The sequence below is a fragment of the Canis lupus genome, chromosome 22 (genome assembly GCF_048164855.1).
Source record: "Canis lupus baileyi chromosome 22, mCanLup2.hap1, whole genome shotgun sequence".
In the NCBI taxonomy this organism is placed as follows: Eukaryota; Metazoa; Chordata; class Mammalia; order Carnivora; family Canidae; genus Canis; species Canis lupus.
The window spans coordinates 40469664-40489785 of record NC_132859.1 but is presented as its reverse complement, the minus strand read 5'-3'; the positions used below and the strand labels follow the sequence as shown (position 1 = coordinate 40489785).

Genomic DNA, 20122 nt, shown 5'->3' with positions numbered 1-20122 from the left:
CCTGATTAATTAACACTCTAGATGCTGCATAAACACTGTTCAGTTAATCCACACCTACAAGGATCTGTCACGTGTGTATGACTTCCACTTATTGTATCACTCTCTTAAGTTGGGTTTCCCCAAAACAAGAATTTGAGGGCAAGCAGTTTATTTCAGAGGTGGTCCTAGGAATCTACTGCCAGGAAATGGAGAAGTGAGACATGGAAGGGGCAGAAGCCAATATAGGATAAATTCGGAAATGGTGGTTCAGTCCCAATGGGGAACTCTGGGGACTGCATAGAACACTCCTCTAAGTTATCTTCCCCAAATTGGAGAGGAATGGAGGATATTATCCTCCAACTCATCCATTTTGGCAGGAGCTATTTTTTTAATGATTTTTATTTGTTTATTAGAGAGAGAGAGCCAGAGGAGGAGCAGAAAGAGAGGGATAAGCAGACTCGGTGCTGAGCACAGAGGCTGATGCTGGGTTTGATCCCACAACCCTGCAGACACAACCTGAGCCAAAATCAGGAGTTGGACGATTAACTGACTGAGCCACCCATGTGCCCCAGCAGGAGCTATTTCTAAGAGTCTCATCTTCACCTTCTTCACCTGTGGAGAAAGCCCTCAGATAGAGAATCCCAGGTATGTTCCTTAGGAAGCCTTCATTGTACAAAGGAATTAGGAAAGGCTAGGGGGGATGTGGGTCAGCACATGCTGTACTTTCCCTACTTTATCCACAGTCATCACACTGTATGAAGCCCTGTGCCAGATACTGTAGCTGCAATGGAGAGCATCACAGATTTACTATCTGTGATCCTCTGGATCCTAAAATCTAACAGATAAATCCAATGTTAATTAAATAAGTATGCCAGTATATAATAAAATCAGTGAATAGGTGAGGTGAAAATAACTAAGAGCTCTGAGAGATGATGATAGGAAAACATACTCTAGTTTAAGGAATTATGGAGGGCTTCTTTGAGGAAGATGTGGATGTTAGGGGTAGTAGGGGTATGGGAAGAGCATTTCAGGCAGACCAAATAGTATGTGCAAAGGCCCTGGGGTACCAGGGACCACAGTCATGGAATTGGAGATCAGAAAGCAAAAGGGAGATTTGGGGCTAAATAAGGCTAAAGAGATAAGCATGAAGTAGAGTGTGCAGTGCTATGTAAGCTGTGCTCGGGTCTTGGTTTCTAATAGCAATAGAAGCCATTGAATGTTAAGCTAGGAAGTGATATAATTAAAAATTTTAAAAGATAGATTTTTTTAAAGAAGAAAAGATAGCTGTTGGGCAGAGAATGGTTCAGACAGGAAAGAGTGGAGGAAGAGTTGATGATGGCATTTCTGCTTCAGCCAAAATAGAGGAACAGGAACCTGAATTATTCTCCAGCCTGTGATATGACAAAGCACATGAAATCAAGGTTTTTAAGACATTGGCCATCAGTCAGTAAAGCACAGTGATCCCTGAGAGAGAGTAACAAATGCTACAGAGTTTACAGTTACCCTAGCTTACTGCATAGATAGTTTATAGGCTGCAGTGCAAGGAGAAGGAAACCAGGCAGATAGTTGAGTTGAGAAGACAAGGCTGGAAGTCTTGGGAAGCCAGAGCAGCTAGAGTTCGAAGGACAGAATACTAGAAAAGAGGGATCTCAAACAGAGGGTTGGGGAGAGTTCTAGAGCACTGCATATTGTCCCCCTGGAATTTCCAGTTGAGTTTTTTTTTTTTTTTAAAGATTTTATTTATTTACTCATGAGAGTCATACACAGAGAAAGAGGCAGACACAGGCAGAGGGAGAAGCAGGCTCCATGCAGGGAACCCGATATGGGACTCTATCCCAGATCTCCAGGATCACACCCTGGGCCGAAGGTGGCGCTAAACCACTGAGCCATCCAGGCTGCCCTCAGTTGAGTATTAATCAGTGTATGAGGAAACTCAGAGGCCAAAGAAAGAACCATGTGAAAGGATTAGAGGGGAGAGCGCCCAGGCTTACAGAGGACTAGGAGATCACAAACTCTGTCTGATTAATAAGACAAATGGACAGAAAATCAGTAAAGATACAGATGACTTGAATAACCTACCAACCTGACCTAACATATTTATCAAATACCCGGCCCAACGATAGTAGATTAATTTCTTTCAAGTGAGCATGGAACATTTACCAAAACAAATAATATTCTGGTATATAAAATAAGATTCAATAAATTTAAAAAGATTGAAGTTAAAAGTAAGTTCTTTGACTACAGTGCAATTAAATCAGAAGTCAATGATGGAAACATACCTAGAAAGTCCCCCAAATTTTTGAAACTAAATAAGATACTTCTAAATAACTCATGAATCAAAAAGGAAGTCAAAAAATATTAACGGAATGAAAACAAAAACCCAACATACTAAATTTGTGAGATGCCACTAACATCCTAATTCTTAGGAGGAAATTTATAGCATGAAAGGCCTAGATTTTTAAAAAGAAATTTCAAATTGATGACTTTAGATGCAGTTGGTGGAGGGTTGGACAGGCAAGAATAGTTTGGACACAGGTCTCTGCTATAAACTGGCATCTGTGACACAGTCTCCTTTCCACAAGGCTTATACTACTCTAGATGTGCAAGTTTGGAAATAGGTTTTTTTGAAAAGTGTTTGTATTTCCTTTATTGAAGCAATAATGTGTTCATTGCAAGCAAAACTAAAAACCACTCTAAGCTGAGACGATGCAATTTTAATTACGCTTAATTTCACTAGCCAGAGAGCACCAGAATTAGCCTTTTGCTGTATCACTTTCCAAACTGTTTTCTCTGTGTGAGTACATCAATATGTAAAATGAAGTCATACTGTACACACTGTTTTGTACTCCCTTTTTCACTTGCCAGTAGGTCATGAGTGTATCTTGGTAAGAAGAGTCTTTGGGAAATGACACCAGTTCTCACAGGAATCACGGTAGTTGCTGACTCATTTGCCTTAGCCAAATCATTTTCTTTTAAGTGTCTTAAAGATGAATACAAACATTTTTAAATTAAAATGTTCTATTTTTAACAAGCCTATGATTTTCTTTGTTTCCATGGGTACATGTTTTACTTAAGGTATTGAAATCCTTTGGGGTGAATCTAATTATGCCAGTAATGGGAGCTAATTGTTCACTCTCTCAGATCATAGAGAAATTATTTATTTTATAGAGGCTCAAGAAACTTTAGCAATTGATTTAGTCTAATCCTCTTATTTTATGGGTCAGAAAATTGAGGTTCAAGATAGATGGAACTGGATTTGGTTCATAAAACTGGAATATGACACATTTTAAGACTCCAGAAATGGTTTGCACATTTTTCAAATGCTTTCATCTTGTGGGAATAGTATAATCAGAAAGATCTGAGGTGTTGTAACACTGTGACAAGATAAGGACCCCTGATGTGAACATCCAATTAAAGGCCACCCCAGATGTAACCTTCTTCCCTTTGCAGAAAGCCATACAACTCCAGTGGAAACTCCGGTCATGGGGGCTGATGACAGATTAGAATCCTGGAGGCTGGGGGTAGAGTGGGTGGGTGGGGGTGATGTGAGGTTAAGACTCGAGGAAGGGGGTGAAGGAGGGGGACTATAAAACTTACATCCAGGAGGGTGCAGTAAAGGGGAAACTGGAGAGGTCAGGTGACTATCGGATCCAGGGATAAGCCAGTGATCAGGAGCTTATACCACAAGAAACAGTAGAACATGAGGAACAAAGCAAAGCCAGGGGAACAAGTGCCAGATGTTGGAAGTATCTTTCTGAAGCACTAGTTCTCAGTGAATTGTCCCTGACCAACAGCATCAGCACCACTTGAGAACTTGGGGGCCACCCCAGAGTTACTATAGCTGTGGTAAACAGCAATCTGTTTTTTTAAAGCAGCCCAGTGGTCCAGCACAGTGGTTCTCAATCTCTGGAGTTGGACATTTTAAAATACCCATGTCTGGGCCCTACCCCCAAACATCGATTCAAGCTGTTTTCCCTGCCAAAGTTCCCAGGTGCTTCTAATGTGCTGCTGGGGGAGACCAGTAGTGTAGGTAGTTGAAAGGGGGTTGGATGGCCTCTGCTGGGTTTCCACCCTGGTTTCTCTGGGGTAACTTTCAGCTGGTACCACAAGGGACAGATGGATGATGCAGAGAGCAATTGCTGGTCCAGAAGCTCTTACCTGAGGTTTTTGGCCTTTCCCTGACTTCTTTCCTCCAGTCTCCTCTCCACAGAGTAGCACAGGGCATTTTAAAGGGGACAATTTCTCCTTACATTCAAGGAAGATATTATTCTTACCTTTCATCTAAGGAGAATTCCTGGGGGTGGCTCATGGTTTCTTCATTTGGAGAGTTGCAAGCACATGGTGATTCTCCCTGGTTCCTCATGCATAGGTAGATGAAGGCATGCGGAGATCGTGTGATGTGTCCTGAGACACTAGTCTGGCTGATGAAGGGAAACATTTATTTGAAGAGATCGGTGGCTCCACTTTTCCTTGACCTGCATTTGTCCATAGACCTTGCTGGGAAATTCCATTAATTCTCATTATATTTGTAACCAGAACAAGAAGACAAATGGATGCATCTTTAAGACATGCAGCTCAGGGAACTCAGCCCAGGCTGTCACAGCTCACTTTCAGGTTCACCTGTAACCATGGCAACTCCATTGACACAAGTTGCCATGCAACATAATTTAATCTGGATCAGATTTTTTTTTTTTTTTTTTTTAAAGAAGGAATGGAAAAACACTCAGCTTTGTCTTAAGAGACTATCAGAGATGGAATCTCTGGTGATATGCTCTTAACTACCATACTCATTTAATTACTTTGCTTGTGATTTCCCTGGGGAGGTGTTTCTGTCAGGAGTAACTTCCTGGGAAGGCTGGGGAGTGTTTGCATGCAAATGGTTGGTGTTAAGGAATCCAGTGGCTCACATGACCTTGACCTGGGCCTAGGTGGGAAGATTTTCACCATGTCCCCACAAGTCCATCTTATTTCCACTATGTTAGTTGTAATGAGGGAAATTAGACTCCTCATTTCAGAGCTGGAAGGTGCTCAAATGGGAAAGGTGAAGGAGGTTAAGGCATAGATCTGAACCTACTAAGGGTTTAGGTCTTGAGTGTATATAACCAAAATTGAGGGGGCAGGGAGTAGAAAAAAGCTTAGGAGGGCTGAGAAGAAAGAGATACAATCACAGAAATAATGGGAAAACCCTGTAATCTTAAATTTAAATAGGAAATATTAATAACTCATTATTTCTTTTGAAGAAGTTTTTCCTCAGTTGTTTGCAGAAAAGGTCAAGTAGCAATGGATTTTAGTGTCTAAATACCATTTCCCACTCAAAGGAATCAGGGCTCCTTGAGAAATGGCTGATTCCACACCTGAGGCAGAAAAGGTACCAGCTGTCCCTGAGATACATGGCTGTGCTAGAAAAGGAGGAAGCTGTCAAATATTAATGGAATCTTTTCAAAGGCACCTGAGAGTCCATTTGAGGGCCTCCCACTGGCTAAAATTGGAACTGGACGTAAGGTAGTATTGCAATAGACTATAACTGAAATTGAGAGAATTGAAAGTAAAGATCTAGGTTTATAATGACACTTAAGAAAATTTTAGTCTTAAGTTTTTATCCAGTCTTTGGATATTGCTAGGGATCCCAACAAAGAAAGGAAAAGCATCAAGCATTTGTCCTGTCTCTCTTGCATGATCTGAATTCCAGGGGAATTAAATAGTTGATGAAAGTTCATTGTAGAAGGCAGAAATGTCTCTGATATTGGCCATAACAACATTTTTCTAGAAATATTTTCTGAGGCAAGGGAGATAAAAGCAAAAATAAACTTAAACTTTTGGGACTTCATCAAAAGAAAAAGCATCTGCACAGTGAGGGAAACAATGAACAAAACTAAAAGGCAACCTACTGACTGAGAGAAGATATTTACAAATGACTTAGCTGATAAAGGATTAGTATCCAAAATATATAAAGAACTTAGACAGGGGGATCCCTGGGTGGCTCAGTGGTTTAGCGCCTGCCTTTGGCAGAGGGCGTGATCCTGGAGTCCCAGGATGGAGTCCCAAGTCAGGCTCCCTGCAAGGAGCCTGCGTCTCCCTCTGCCTGTGTCTCTGCCTCTCTCTCTGTGTCTGTCATGAATAAATAAATAAAATCTTTAAAAAAAAAGAACTTAGACAACTCAGCATGTGAGAAATAAATAATCCAGTTAAAAATGGGCAGAAGAAACAGACACTTCTCCAAAGAAGACATACAGATGACCAACAGACATGTGAAAAGATCCTCAGTATTACTATCACTCATCACCAGGGAAATGCAAATTAAACTACAATGGGATATCACCTCATACCTGTCAAAATAGCCAAAATCAAAAACACAGGAAACAACAACTGTTGGTGAGGATGTGGAGAAAAAGAAAACTCTCTTGCACTGTTGGTCAGAATATAAAAACTGGTGCAACCACTGTGGAAAACAGTATGGAGGTTCCTGAAAAAGTTAAAAACGGAACTACCTTATGATTCAGTTATTCCATTACTGGTTATTTACCCCAAAAATACAAAAACATGAGTTCAAAGGGATACAAGTACACCAATGTTAATAACAGCATTATTTACAATAGCCAAATTATGGAAGCAACCTAAGTATCCATTGACAGATGAATAGATACAAAGAAGTGGTATATATACACAATGGAATACTTTTCAGCCATAAAAAGGAATGAAATTTTGGCCATTTGCAATGACATGGATGGAGCTAGAGAGTATAATGTTAAGTGAAATCAGTCAGAGAAGGACAAATACCATATGATTTCACTCATATGTAGTATTCAAGAAACAAAACAAATGAGCAGAGCAAAAAGAGAGGCAGAGAGACAAACCAAGTAACAGACTCTTAAATATAGGGAACAAACTGATGGTTACCAGAGGGAAGATGGATGGGGAATGGGTGAAATAGGTGATGGGGATTAAGGAGTACACTTGTGACGAGTACTGGGTGATGTATGGAAATGCTGAGTCGCTATATTGTACACCTACCTGAAACTAATATAACACTATGTTAACTATACTGGAATTAAAGTAAAAATAAAATAAAATAAATGAAAAAAAGAAAACCAGCAAAACAAACAAAAAACCAACAGCAAACGAAAAAAAGTTCATTGTAAAGAATTCCAGCTAATGAATGCAGATGGAAGGATACAATTAGTAAGTCTTTTAGAGTAACTAGGTAACAATCAGCTGTGGATGCTGGAACCATTGGGTGAAATGTTGATGAGATACTTTATAAGGGATAAATCAGGTTGATAACACTTGAATCCACTGACTAATCATAGCATTACTGAAAGTGAAACAACCAGACAATATGGGCCAGAAAGCAATCTTTGTCCCCATGGGCAGGACACCCTTTCACTTACTAAAGGTTGAGATCATAGAAGCTCTTTCCACCCTTTAGGCAGTGTCAGCAGTCCTCAGTGGGAGCCTCAGCAGGACCAGAAACATCAAGCACACCAAGTTGCATCAAAGAGGCTCTGAATATTAAACAGTCATTGGAACCACAGCCCACAAAAGTAGGCCACAACTTATGTGCTAAAACTAAATAGAATGACTGCCTGCTATCACAAAAGAACTACATAGGAACCAGAGTCTTCTGACTTAACTAAAGTATCAAAGATGCAATAGAAGATCACCCGTCATATCAAAAATCAGAGAGACCCAACTCTAATGAGAAAAGATAATTAATTGACACCAACAACAAAATGAATCAGATGTTGAGATTATCTGGCAAGGATGTAAAATCAGCCATAAAAATGTTCTAATAATAATTAAAAATTTTTCTGAAACAAAAAAATAGTACATCTCCACAAAGAAATAGAGGTTATAAAAAAATCAAATAGAGGGATCCCTGGGTGGCGCAGCGGTTTAGTGCCTGCCTTTGGCCCAGGGCGCGATCCTGGAGACCCGGGATCAATCCCACGTCGGGCTCCCGGTGCATGGAGCCTGCTTCTCCCTCTGCCTATGTCTCTGCCTCTCTCTCTCTCTCTCTCTCTCTGTGACTATCATAAATAAATAAAAATTTTTTAAAAAATCAAATAGAAATGATAGAACTGAAAAATACAGAAATAAAGAGATGACAGAGGATCCATGAACTTCAGAACAGATCAATAGAATTTCCTCAATCTGAGGAACAGAAAGAAAATAGACTGAAAAATAAATGAAAAGAGCTGTCCTTCAGCAGGTGAGTGGTCAAACTGTGTTGCATCCTTACTGGTCCACAGCCCAAAGGAACAATCTACTGATACATGTGACAGAATCTCAGCAACATAATGTTGAAGACAAAAAGCCAATCCCAATAGGTGGCAGGCTGTGTGATTCCCTTATATAAAGGGAGAATTTTTCTCAATGACAGATTAGTGAAGTAGAAACACTGATGATTGCTAGGGGTTCAGGATAGAGTTAGAGTGTTGGACGTTGGCAAGACAGTGGTGGTGTGGTTATAGAAGCCAACACCAGGGATCCTTGTGATGTTAGAACTTCTTGACAGGTGGTGGATACATAAATCTACATATGGTCTAAAATTGCATAGAACCAAATAAACACACTTGACAGGATGAGCACTGGGTGTTATTTTGTATGTTGGCAAATTGAACACTAATAAAAAATAAATTAAAAAAAAAGAACCAAATAAACACACACATACACACAGGTACAAGTAAAACTGGGGAAATCTGAATAAGATTGCCGGATTGTAACAATGTCAATACCCTGATTATGATATTGTACGATAGTTTCATGGGGAGAAACTGGGTGAAGGGTACATGGGATCCCCCTGTACTACTTCTTACAACTGCAAACAAATCTATTATCTCAAAATAAAAAGTTTGATTAAAAGAAAGGCAGGAGGACAGCCCCAGTGGCGCAGCAGTTTAGTGCCGCCTGCAGCCCACGGTGTGATCCTGGAGACCTTGGATCCAGTCACACGTCAAGCTCTCTGAATGGTGCCTGCTTCTCCCTCTGCCTGTGTCTCTGCCTCTCTCTCTCTCTCTCTCTCTGAATAAATAAATAAAAATCTTAAAAAAAAAAAGGCAGGAGGAGATTGCTATGCTGGCTAGTGGTTGTGCCAATCCTTGGTCTGTTTGCCCTTCCTCTTTCCCCTTCCTTTACTCTCTCTACATATCACCAGGGTGGTGGATCCACCCTTCAGGCTGCATTTTCCAGACACTCTTACTCTCAGGCTTCAAACCAGTCTCAGTGGGTGGAAGACAAAGAGGCAGGAAGAGAAAATACTTCCTTCACCCTCTCTGTCTCAAGTGGCCTTTCCAGCAGTGACTGACATTCTTCATGGCTCTAGCTTCTGCCAGATGAGCTTCCCTTGATCCACCCACCCAGCTCTAGTATGCTTCCACTCTGGGGTGGATAGCTTCCTACTATTGATAAACTCTGGATTACATAACCAATCCATTTGGTTTCTCGCTTCTTCCTTTTTCTGATCAACAAATTCCCTACAATGAATCTCATATCTTTAATGCTTGAGTAGTTGCTGCTTCCCTAACTGGACTCTGACTAGTATGGACAGGTTGGTCCACAAGGTCTTCCTAAATCCAAGTTAGAAAAAGAAGGGAGTGGGCGGATTTGACCCTCAGGAACTCAACACAGCTGACATGTACTCCTCTAAGAGACTGTAGTGGGTTTAATTGTGTCTCCCCAAAACATATATTGAAGTCTTAACACCAGTGCTAGTGAATGCAACATTATTTGGAAATCATGCCAATGTAGTTAAGATGAAATCATAATGGATTAGGGTAAGCCCTAAATCCAATGACTAGTATCTTTATAAGGGAATGAAGAAAGAGATTTGGATACAGAGACACAGACACACAGAGAAGAAGGCCAGATGAAGAAAGTCACAGAGTTTAGAGTGCTACATCTATAAGCCTGGGGAACATCAAGGATTACCAGCTATTCCAGAAACTAGGAGAGAGGCATAGAGTGTCTTTAGAAGAAATCAAGTCCTACTAATACCTTGATTTTGGAATTCTATCATCCATAACTTGAAATAAATTTCTGTTGTTTTAAGCCACCCTGTTTGTGGTACTTTGTTATGGCCGATTTAGAAAGCAGGAATAAAGGATGGATGACCCAGTGACCATGCCTGTCTAAGCCTGGTAGGACCCCAGTGTTTGTTGTTCTATTTCCCCTGCCAAATTGGGTATGGTCATGATGGCAGGAGGCTGTGATGATCATCAATTCAGAAGAATACTTCGTAAATCTCCGAGGGACACTGGAGAATAGTGTAGAATGCTGGCTGCTACCAAAGATGAAAAAAGGATATGTCAGTGGACCCTTTATAAAAAAGACAGGAGAATCTACTTAAGTAGAGGCAAGGGTGTGTGGGATTGTGCCCTGCCTGTGTCTCCTTACCCAATCGGAGAGGACAGTTCACGGGCATGCTGAGAGTCCCACCATGTTGCCTGGCATTCTCTTATTGCAAGACTGTATGGTCTGTGGAGGGGGTGGGGGCAGGAAGTTCTAGGGAGTCACTGACCACAGGCAAACTCCAACTAGCAAGGAAAAAGAGGGGGTGCATAAATATCTCCACTTCCCAGCCTCTTGGTGGGACACTTCTGAGGTGGGCTCTGCATAGTTACTTAGAGGGTCCCTAGCAGGATTGACCCCACTTACACACAGCACCAGGACCCGTGGCAAATCTGATCATCATCATATTCTCTATAGGGTTTCCTCCTTTCTTGAATTCCCTCATGATGCTTTTTTTGGAATCACTTTCCAAATAAACTATTTGCGCCCAAATCGTAGTTTCAGGGTCTGCTTTCAGGAGAGCCCAATGTGACACAGATCCTCTGACATGTTGAGACTGATTGAAGCGGGGGCATAACCACTCTGGGTATCAGCCCTCAAAGATATACAAATGTCAGGGAAGATTTCCAGGAGGCAGTTTGTTTGTAAGACTTAATGTAAATACCGTGTTGCTACCTTTTCTTTCATTGCCACTCCTGTTTTCTGTGTGCTTTGGTCATTCTTCAACCAGAGGAATGGATTATTAATCTAAGGTAGAAGAATCATAGACTCAAAAATCCAAAATAGAATACACTTTGTCAACAGCTAGAAGCAAGGGGAATAGGAGTGTAAGGGAAAATAAACAGATATGTCTCCCCTGGGGGGAAGTCCTACTCATACAGCTGTCAGAATAACTATCTGAAGAGGGAGCAGGCCACAAAAACAGTCTGAGCAAGATAGGGTCAAATAGCATCAAATAAGCAAATCAACCAGTCAGTATTCTTTCCAATTGCTACTGTTTCATTGCAAACCACATCAAACATAGTGACATAAAACAATACTTATTTTCCTATAACAATGGATTCAGTGCATCAGAAAAGCAGAAACACACCAAAAACAGCTTCTCTCCTCTCCAAAATATCTAGTACCTGAGCTGGGATGACCTGAAAACTGAGGGTAACAAGATAGCTGGGTTTTTTAAAACAATTGAAGACTAAGTACTTTATATCTGATGATTGATGCCAGACAGTAAATGGGCACTGAGCCAGGGCTGTCAGAAAGGACAGGTACTTGGCTTTGGGCTTCCTCACACTATGATGGCTGTGTATAAAAGAAAACAACTAAAAAAATGTCAAGCAAGAGGTATATTGCCAATTAAGAACTTCACATGTTACTCATATATGCCTTTTCCACTAACATCACAAGTTAACCGAGAACCAGAGACCCTAAATGACAACCAATACTGCCAAAAATAAGCAGAAAATATGTGGACATGAAGCCATGAGAAAAACTAACAAAGTCTGCAAAGGACAGTCCACCAGAAGAAGACAACTGGGGAAAATAAACAACTGACTAATTTAAATTATAACCACACACACACCCTTTCCCCCACAGCTACAAAGAGATGGAGGAGGGTGGACTGCCTTGCCAAGACCAGCCTGGGTGGCTGCTGGGGCTCACCCCCAGCACGAGACACCACGTGGGACTCTGGGCGACTGGTCAGTGTGGGACCCAGTCAGAGAGTCTGACAGTCTAAACAGGTGGGGTGTGCCTATGGCCGACTTCAGGCTGCCATCCCAGCAGGATTTGGGGGGAAGTTGGGTTGCCACGTCCCTGAAGGCAATGACACCGTTCAGGACCTACCCAAGCTCCAGTGGCCCAGAAGGTCTCAGCTGGCCCGGGCAGGCCAATGGCAGGAGTGCTGCCTCAGGACAGACCACCACCCGGGTCAGGTGGGCCAGAGACCTGGCACGGGGCAAGTATGTGGTAAGGTCTGGTCAAGGGGAGGGCTGTTGGTGGTACAAGTCACGTGCCCCAGTCCCAATGCTACAGTTGAGCAGGGCACATGTCCTCCCTGAGGCCCCAGCTGCGAGAGTCTGGACGCCCTTGCCAGGGTGAGGCCAGTGGGCTTGTGGCTGGGGGCTGGGGCTGGGGCAGAAAGGCCCCTGGAATAGCACACGCCTGGGGGCCCCGATGGCTGGAGAGAGAAGCTGGGACCCCCAGGAGTCACCAAGCCAAGGGGAAGCTGCCTGTTGTCATTTCACTGTGCCGCCTGGGCCTCACAAAGCCGAGCTCCCTGTGCCCTGAGTCCAAGCAAGCTGGTGGGGCCCCTGCCTCCCCACCACCTGGCCATTGCTCCTGGCCAGGGCTCTGGCGCCCCCTGCCGACAAGGCCTGAGGAACCAGGTGTGGACAGGGCCCTGGCACTGCCCAGCAGGGAGCCTGGGACCTGGAACAGGGCAGCTGTAAGGGGGAGGCAGAATGCCAGGAGCCAGGCCTCCTCAGGGAGCTGGCGGATGCCCAGTTCCAAACCCTGTTTGACACCAGTGCGTGTATATTGCCCCTTGAAGGCCAGGCTGGAGGAAAGAGGACTGCCTTGCCAGGGTGGGGCCTGGGCAAGTGGCCTGGGCTTCCTGCCACAGGAGACACCTGGGGACCTTGGCTGCTCTAGGAGGACTGCCTTGCCAGGGGCCCTACTGGGGAGCTAGTTCTCATGGAACTAGCTGACTGGGACTGGCTTATAGCTGTGGCTGCAGAAGGAACTTTGGCGGTGGCTTTTGTCTGGCAAGAGACTATGCAGGTGCTTTGGGAGCTGCCCGGGGTCCCAGGTCCTGGAGGGCCTGGTGTCAGAAGGGGGGCTGCCATGGTGCCTGGAGACATTCGCCAGCCAGGCAGATTCACGGGGCCCAGGACCTGAATGTGGCAGGTGTGTGGAGAAGCCCTGTGGTGGGATCTGCCTGTGGGTGGTAAAAGACACCTGCCCACTCCAAGAGCTGAGGAACACATACCCCTCTCCCCCAACAGGTTGATAGAGGTGGAGGGGTGTGGACTGCCTTGCCAAGACCAGCCTGGGTGGCTGCATAAACAGTAAGAGACAACAGCTGAGACCCTGGTCAACTGGTCAGTGTGAGACCAGGTCAGACAGCCTAGGCAAGTGGGGCGTGCCCATGGCCGACTTCAAGCTGCCACCCTAGCAATTTTTTGGCCTAGGAAATGATCAGAAGATGCCATCTGGGAGGAATTTTTTTGTAGCCCTCATTTTCCAAAATTACTCCCAAAAATAGACTGAAAAGCAACAGCCTCCATTGGACATGTGGTAAGGTTGGTTTAGAGAAAATCGTTTCTGTGTTCTCCCAAGAAAGTGTGAGATGTCTCCAGTTTTAATTTGTGACTCCCACAACACGGGCTAATGAAATAAGACTTTTCCAGGGCTAATAAGCAATCCAAGTTAAGAGATTATTTTCCTTTTGGCCTGGGACCTCTTATGACAAACTCCTGAGACCTGGCCTGGCTGGACACAAAGCATTTTGCCTGCAGCTGCATGTATTTGAACTCTCATCCTTTTAGTCTACTTTATAGGCCACCAAGGTGCACCCAGCAAGTGCATCCTGCAGATGGTGGAGACCAGAGAGAATATTTTATTATTCACAAAGCCAAGCTCACAGGACATAGAAGATAAAAGGAAACACCTCACTTGTTTTTCACATAAGGGACACATGGCAAATGCTATACAGAGTCCAGTCTGATGAGAACTGTTAATTTACCAGTCTGTGACGCCAGCTCCAGCAACAGGCCAATACAGCCTATGCCTGTGTTCTTCCCATATGGTAATTCCTTTTTACAATGAATGACACAGAAGACAATGACAAAGAAAATGTATCTGGGTAGAAAAGGCTCAGTCAAGCCAATAGTACTTTACCAGAGTCACTAAGCTGAAGGAACCAGATCCACAAATCATTTTCTCTTACTGGTATAAATTTGTTTATTTTGAATTAATTAATTTATTTATGATTTTTAATTAATTTATTTATGAGAGACATACGAGAGAGAGGCAGAGACACAGACAGAGGGAGAAGCAGGCTCCATGCAGAGAGCCGAATGTGGGACTCGATCCTAGGTCTCCAGGATCAGGCCCTTGGCCAAAGGCAGACATCCAACTGCTGAGCCACCCAGGTGTCCCTCTTACTGGTATAAATTTAGAGCCAAAACACCTCTCACCATTCTTGCTTCTATTAGACCTGCAGGCAGTGAGCTGGGTAAAAGGGGTATAAACGGTGAAGATTCTTACTTTCTGTCAGCTTTTGTCAGATATCACAGGATTTCTCAGATGCAGCAGTGTCCAGCCGGTAAAGTTTATCCTGCTGCCTACTCCAACTGCTGGGGAGGAAAATTTTGACTGTCAAGATTCTTCTAGCTGACCTGAGAATTAAAGTGATATGAAACAGATTAACAGAAGACAAAACACAAAATTTAGTTATGTGCAAATGGAGGCCCAATGTTAAATTTGCGAACAAAAGGCAAGCAGCTTTTCCCCTTTTTATTTTATTTATTTTAAGATTTTACTTATGTATTCATGAAAGACACAGAGAAAGAGGCAGAGACATAGGCTGAGGGGGAAGCAGGCTCCTCATGGGGAGCCTGATGTGGGACTTGATCCCAGGACCCCGGGATCACGACCTGAGCCAAAGGCAGACACTCAACCACTGAGCCACCCAGGATCCCTGCTTTTTACGAAGAAACAATCTGTGAGGAATTGACAGGACAAAGAAAACTTGTGTTTGGGAGCTTCAATTAGCAAGGAAATCTAACAGAATTTGGACTAGGGAAGTAAACTAGTAAAAGTAACAAGACTGGTCTATATAGCTTTCTTAGCCCTGAATTCCCTATCTCTGGTGATAAGGATGACTCCTTCTGGTACAAGTAGGGTGCCTTCCACATGGGAGATTTATTCCTGCCTTCTGGAGACAAAGGGAGGTGAGAGAGTTGTCTTACACAGGCTGTTGTTGAAGTAACTTTAATTCAAAACAATTTGCCAGTGTGGCCCATTTGCAGTCCCCTGCCATTGGCCCCTATGTTCATTTGTATAGTGTAGGGCTTGGACTTAGGCAGATACCTTAGGACCTACAGTAGTCCTACCCATAACCCAGCCTGTCCTGACATTTGCCTATTCCAGGTCTCCAGCTACCCTAGCCTGCGGATTCACACACATGCAGACTGTACTTGGTCAGCCGCCCTTGGCTGCCAGCACCCTGCAGGCCTGTGGAACTCAGGCCATTCCAGACTACCCTTAATACCTTCAGGGAGGTAGAAAGCCTACCCTGAAATGTTTACTGAGGTGTCAGTTTTAGACTGGCCACCATCAGTCCCCATTTAGACAGGCTAATAGAATCCCAGACTTACCAGTAATTAAACCTCTCAGCTGTCTCTGATTGTAACATTCCCTGGTTCATCTGCCTGGCCCAGTCCAGTCCCAGGCAACAAAGTGCAAATTCCTCCAGCTTTGCCTTCAGAAGGAATAAACCCATCTGTGTAGGTTAAGTCTTGGAATTAGGCAAATGCTATGGACTCCCATCACGCTGTTCCTGAGCCATGGCCTCTCCAAACTCGTGTTCATTCCATTTCCTGGCTACCCTAAACTGTGCTGCCAGCACATGCCCAGCTCAGAACACTTCAGTCAGCCTGAGGGAACCTAGGACCACTAGGCTGCTTAGCTGGGGGCTGGCCCTAAATAACTGTATAGGTTTAGTGTAGAGGGGACAACCCTTGAACATCACCCTGAGGTGGCAGCTGCAAGCTGGGGACAGCCATTCCCCATCTGGACTTGCTGCCTGAGGAGTTCTAGGGCTTCTCTAGCCAACTGAGTTACCAGGGGTTTCTTATTAGATGAAGCCCTGTAACTTCAAGCTCTTTGTTTAGAGGGAATTTGTTTGCTGGGTAGGTTAGTGCTTTTGAGTATGCAAAAATTTCATCCTGTGAAAATGAGTAAAGGAAATCTCATTTTAAATGGAGTCTGGAGGGATGCCTGGGTGGCTCAGATGGTTAAGCTTCTGACTCTTGGTTTCTCCTCAAGTCATGATCTCTGGGTTGTGGGATTGAGCCCTCATGGGGCTTAGTGTAGAGTCTGCTTCAGATTCTTTCTCTATCCCTCTTTGCCCCTCTCCCACCCCAAATAGATAAATAAAAATTTAAAAAACAACAACAACAAGAAAATTTTAGGGACACCTGGGTGGCTCAGCAGTTGAGCATCTGCCTTCGGCTCAGGGTATGATCCTGGAGTCCTAGGATTGAGTCCCAAGTTGGGCTCCCTGCAGGAAGCCTGCTTCTCCCTCTGCCTGTGTCTCTGCCTCTCTCTCTCTCTCTCATGAATAAACAAAATCTTTAAAAAAAAAACCCAAAACATAAAAAATATACATATTATTATGTATATCTATATAGATAAATGGATAAAATATTTTCAGCTTTATCTATAGTTTGTAAATATTATTGATTATATGTGATTCTTTATAGTACAGCACAGAGTATATACAGAATATGGGCATATATTCACTGGCATACACTGAATATACGGAATACATTTCAGTTTATTAAACTTTTAGTTCAGGTATTTAAACATTTATTTATTTTAGAGAGAGAGTGAGTGAGTGCAGGGGGGTCAGGAGGGGGAAAGGGACAGAGAGACTCTCAAGTGGACTCCCTGCTGAGTGCAGAGCCACATGACCCTGAGATCATGACCTGAGCCAAAACCAAGAGTCAGATGCCCAATTAACTGAACCACCTAGGCACCCCTATTTCAGTTATTTAGATGGTTTTCTATAGAGAGGTATGTGCTAGACCATAAAATAGACTGATTTCTTATTATGGAATAACCCAACATATTTGAAAGCCCCTGCTCTTATATCCCAGTAAGTTGAACAACAAAAGGGTCTGTGTGGCGAGCTCAAAAGGCCAGTACAAAAACCACCACCCGTTCTGTCCTATACACACACAGCAGCAACTCCTCAAGGCCAAGCTGTAATTACTCTGTGAGAGGCCTGTTTTTTTTCTTTGTTGCCTTGTCTTTTCAGATTTGCAGCCAGTCAGCAATCTTTGTTTAAAGGAACTTCCCCCATTTCTGATAACAACTTAGAAAGTTGGAAGCTCTGTTGACAGCTTCCTCACTATTTATAGCTCTGCCACCAGTTTAGAAGTTGTCCCATTTTTTAAATCTTTACTCTGCCTACGTAACTTAGAGAAGCCCTTTCAGCAGTAATATGAGGATCCTGTTGCCCTTGCCTGTTCTATCATTCCCTCTCTATCAGAGCACTGCCACTGTCAGATGAGACCACAGACACCAGTGAATCTTATGTCATTTTTTAAAAAAACCGGTGCTGTTGTTTTTTTAACTATATAAGTTTCTATTAACCTAAGGTATTGCATAAACAATTAAGCTATTCTCTAAAAGTAAATGTGTAATTATCCTGTAACAACTACTGTACATCATTTCTAGATAAGCTAAGTTTTTGCAATTTAGAAAATAACATTTAAACTAATAAAGTTGAAATTATCAGCAAAAAAAAGTTTTAACAAGCAACCAGGGAGGCACCTGGGTAGCTTAGTTGGTTACATGTCTGCCTTCAGCTCAGCTCAAGATCTCTCTTGTTGGGCTCCTGCTCAGCGGGAAGTCTGTGTCTCCCTCCCTCTCTGCCCCTCCCCCTGCTGGTGTGCATGCACTATCTTCCTATCAAATAAATAAATAAAATCTTAAAAAGAACTACTAGAAATAATAAGGATAAAAAAATGACCATATATGAAAAGTAAGGAAAATAGGATGAGGCATGGTATGAAGGACATCAGTGTGTGTGTGTGTGTGTGTGTGTGTGTGTGTGTGTGTGTGTGTTTGGGAGGGAGAAGAAGAAAAAAAAGTAATTTTGTCATAAAATCTATTCATTGGCTCTCTCCTTTCCGCCGCCATCCTGGTTGCGTGTGGTTGACTGTGATTGCCATGTCTTCTCACAAGACTTTCAGAATCAAGCGATTCCTGGCCAAGAAACAAAAGCAGAATCGTCCTATTCCCCAGTGGATTCGGATGAAAACTGGTAATAAAATCAGGTACAACCCCAAGAGGAGACACTGGAGAAGAACTAAGCTGGGTCTATGAGAAAGCATCGCACATCATGAAATAGCAAACATAATTGGCACGCATATTAAAGCCGCATAGAGATCACATGTTCCTATCCTGTCAATATGGAAACATCCTTCCTACCTGGCCAATAGACATGTCTTATCAAGGGAATGATTTTCTCTGTTACTATACCTCTATACCACTAGGTTGGTTCAGTAATAAATGTGAGACCTTTCAGCTGAGCTGCTGTTGTGTCCTGATTTGTGAAGTACTGAATTCCCCCTCCTGTCAGATCTCACATAACACTGTCTGATAGAACTTTCTGCAGTGATAGAAAAGGCCCTTGACAACGAAGTATTTAAAGTGTGGCTAGGGGATGCCTGTGTGGCTCTGTCTGCTAAGCGTCTGCCTTTGGCTCAGGTCTTGACGGGGAGTCAGCATGTCTCCCTCTCTCTGCTCCTCCCCCTGCCTATGTGCTTTCTCTCAAATAAAATCTTTTTAAAAAAAAATCTATTCATTGTTAGAAAAATAGGAAAAACCTAAATAGACATAGAAGACTGTAGAAGTTTTATGGAAAAAGAATCTTGAGAAAGGAATTTTATATATGGTCAAGTTGGCTAAAAATTAAATTGTTATTATAAGGGTTTTAAAATTAAGCCTTACTACCAATAAGGTACTTTTGGAAAGCTAAAAATTCTCCTTTATCTATTAAAAGGACAAAGTTTTCTAGGACTATTGGTCTGCTTTTGATAAAATATTGTGAAAGGTAATCTAATTAAAAAGCAAAAATTTTGTGTTTTATCAAAATAATTTCTTCATGTTAACCTTTATCATCAGGTCTTTGATTACTCAAGTAAACTAAGTCTTCTGGATATTAAAAAAGCAAAGTTTACCCACAATGATGTAACAACCTATTATATTTGCCTTAAATCTTTTATTGTCACATTGATCAAATAGACAAGTAAATATTGTTTTAAAATGGCCTGTGATCCTATTTGGTCAAGCTTTTGGTCAAAACCTTTTGATAGTTTTGATAAACTTACCAAAATCAAATTCTAAAATGAAGTCTTTTTGACCTGGAAGTAACTTGGAAAATATAAAAGGGGAGATGTTACACTAATTAGCATTATTTGATATGTTATAGTACATGGGCAGCATTGTTAAATAAGAATACTAAGCCTTCTTCTCTCTCTCTCTCAAATAATACATAAATCTTTTTAAAAAAAATAAAATTAAAAGAAAAGGAGCACCTGGGCGGCTCAGTCCGTTGAGTGTCTAACTCTTGGTTTTGGCTCCAGTCATGATCTCATGGGTCATGGGATCTGGGCCGTGTCTGTTGGGCTCTGTGTTTAGCAGGCAGTCTGCTTGAATATTCTCTCCCTCTGCCTCTCCCTCCACTAGTGTGAGCACTCTGTCTCTGTCTCTCTCTCTCTCTAAAATAAGTAAATCAATCTTTAAAGAATACTAAGCCTTCTTTATATGGTTTTATATATGCATGTATTATAAGCGTTCTAGAGGGATGCCTGGGTGGCTCAGTGGTTGAGCATCTGCCTTGGGCTCAGGTCCTGATCCCAGAGTCCCACATTGGGATCAAGTCCCACATTGGGGTCCCCGCACGGGTCTGCTTCTCCCTCTGCCTATGTCTCCGCCTCTCTCTGTGTGTCTCTTATGAATAAATAAAATCTTTTTTTAAAAGTGTTTTAGAAATTATATAAAATTCCAAAATCTCTAATGTCCTCGTATATTGTTATCAGTCATAATTCTAGTTATCTTGAGA

At 42.7% G+C, this 20122-nt stretch overlaps 2 protein-coding genes across 11 annotated transcripts in view; one reads left to right on the top strand and one right to left on the bottom strand.

Moving 5' to 3' along the window:
- Nucleotides 1-20122, bottom strand: part of POMGNT2 (protein O-linked mannose N-acetylglucosaminyltransferase 2 (beta 1,4-)) — a 133082-nt gene that overhangs the window by 37459 nt on the left and 75501 nt on the right. For all 10 annotated transcript variants that reach the window (XR_012015071.1, XR_012015070.1, XR_012015072.1 and 7 more), the window contains 2 exons: nucleotides 14533-14663; nucleotides 4254-4400 (listed from right to left, as the gene is read on the bottom strand). Coding sequence is in view for 6 of the 10 variants with exons in the window: in XM_072793122.1 (XP_072649223.1) it covers nucleotides 4254-4260 (7 nt within the window). In the remaining 4 variants the exon portion in view is untranslated. The remainder of the gene's footprint in view (nucleotides 1-4253; nucleotides 4401-14532; nucleotides 14664-20122) is intronic.
- LOC140614171 (large ribosomal subunit protein eL39-like) lies at nucleotides 18172-18668 on the top strand. The gene has a single exon (XM_072793129.1). It carries the CDS (start codon nucleotides 18226-18228, stop codon nucleotides 18379-18381), a length of 156 nt encoding a protein of 51 aa, XP_072649230.1. The 5' UTR covers nucleotides 18172-18225; the 3' UTR covers nucleotides 18382-18668.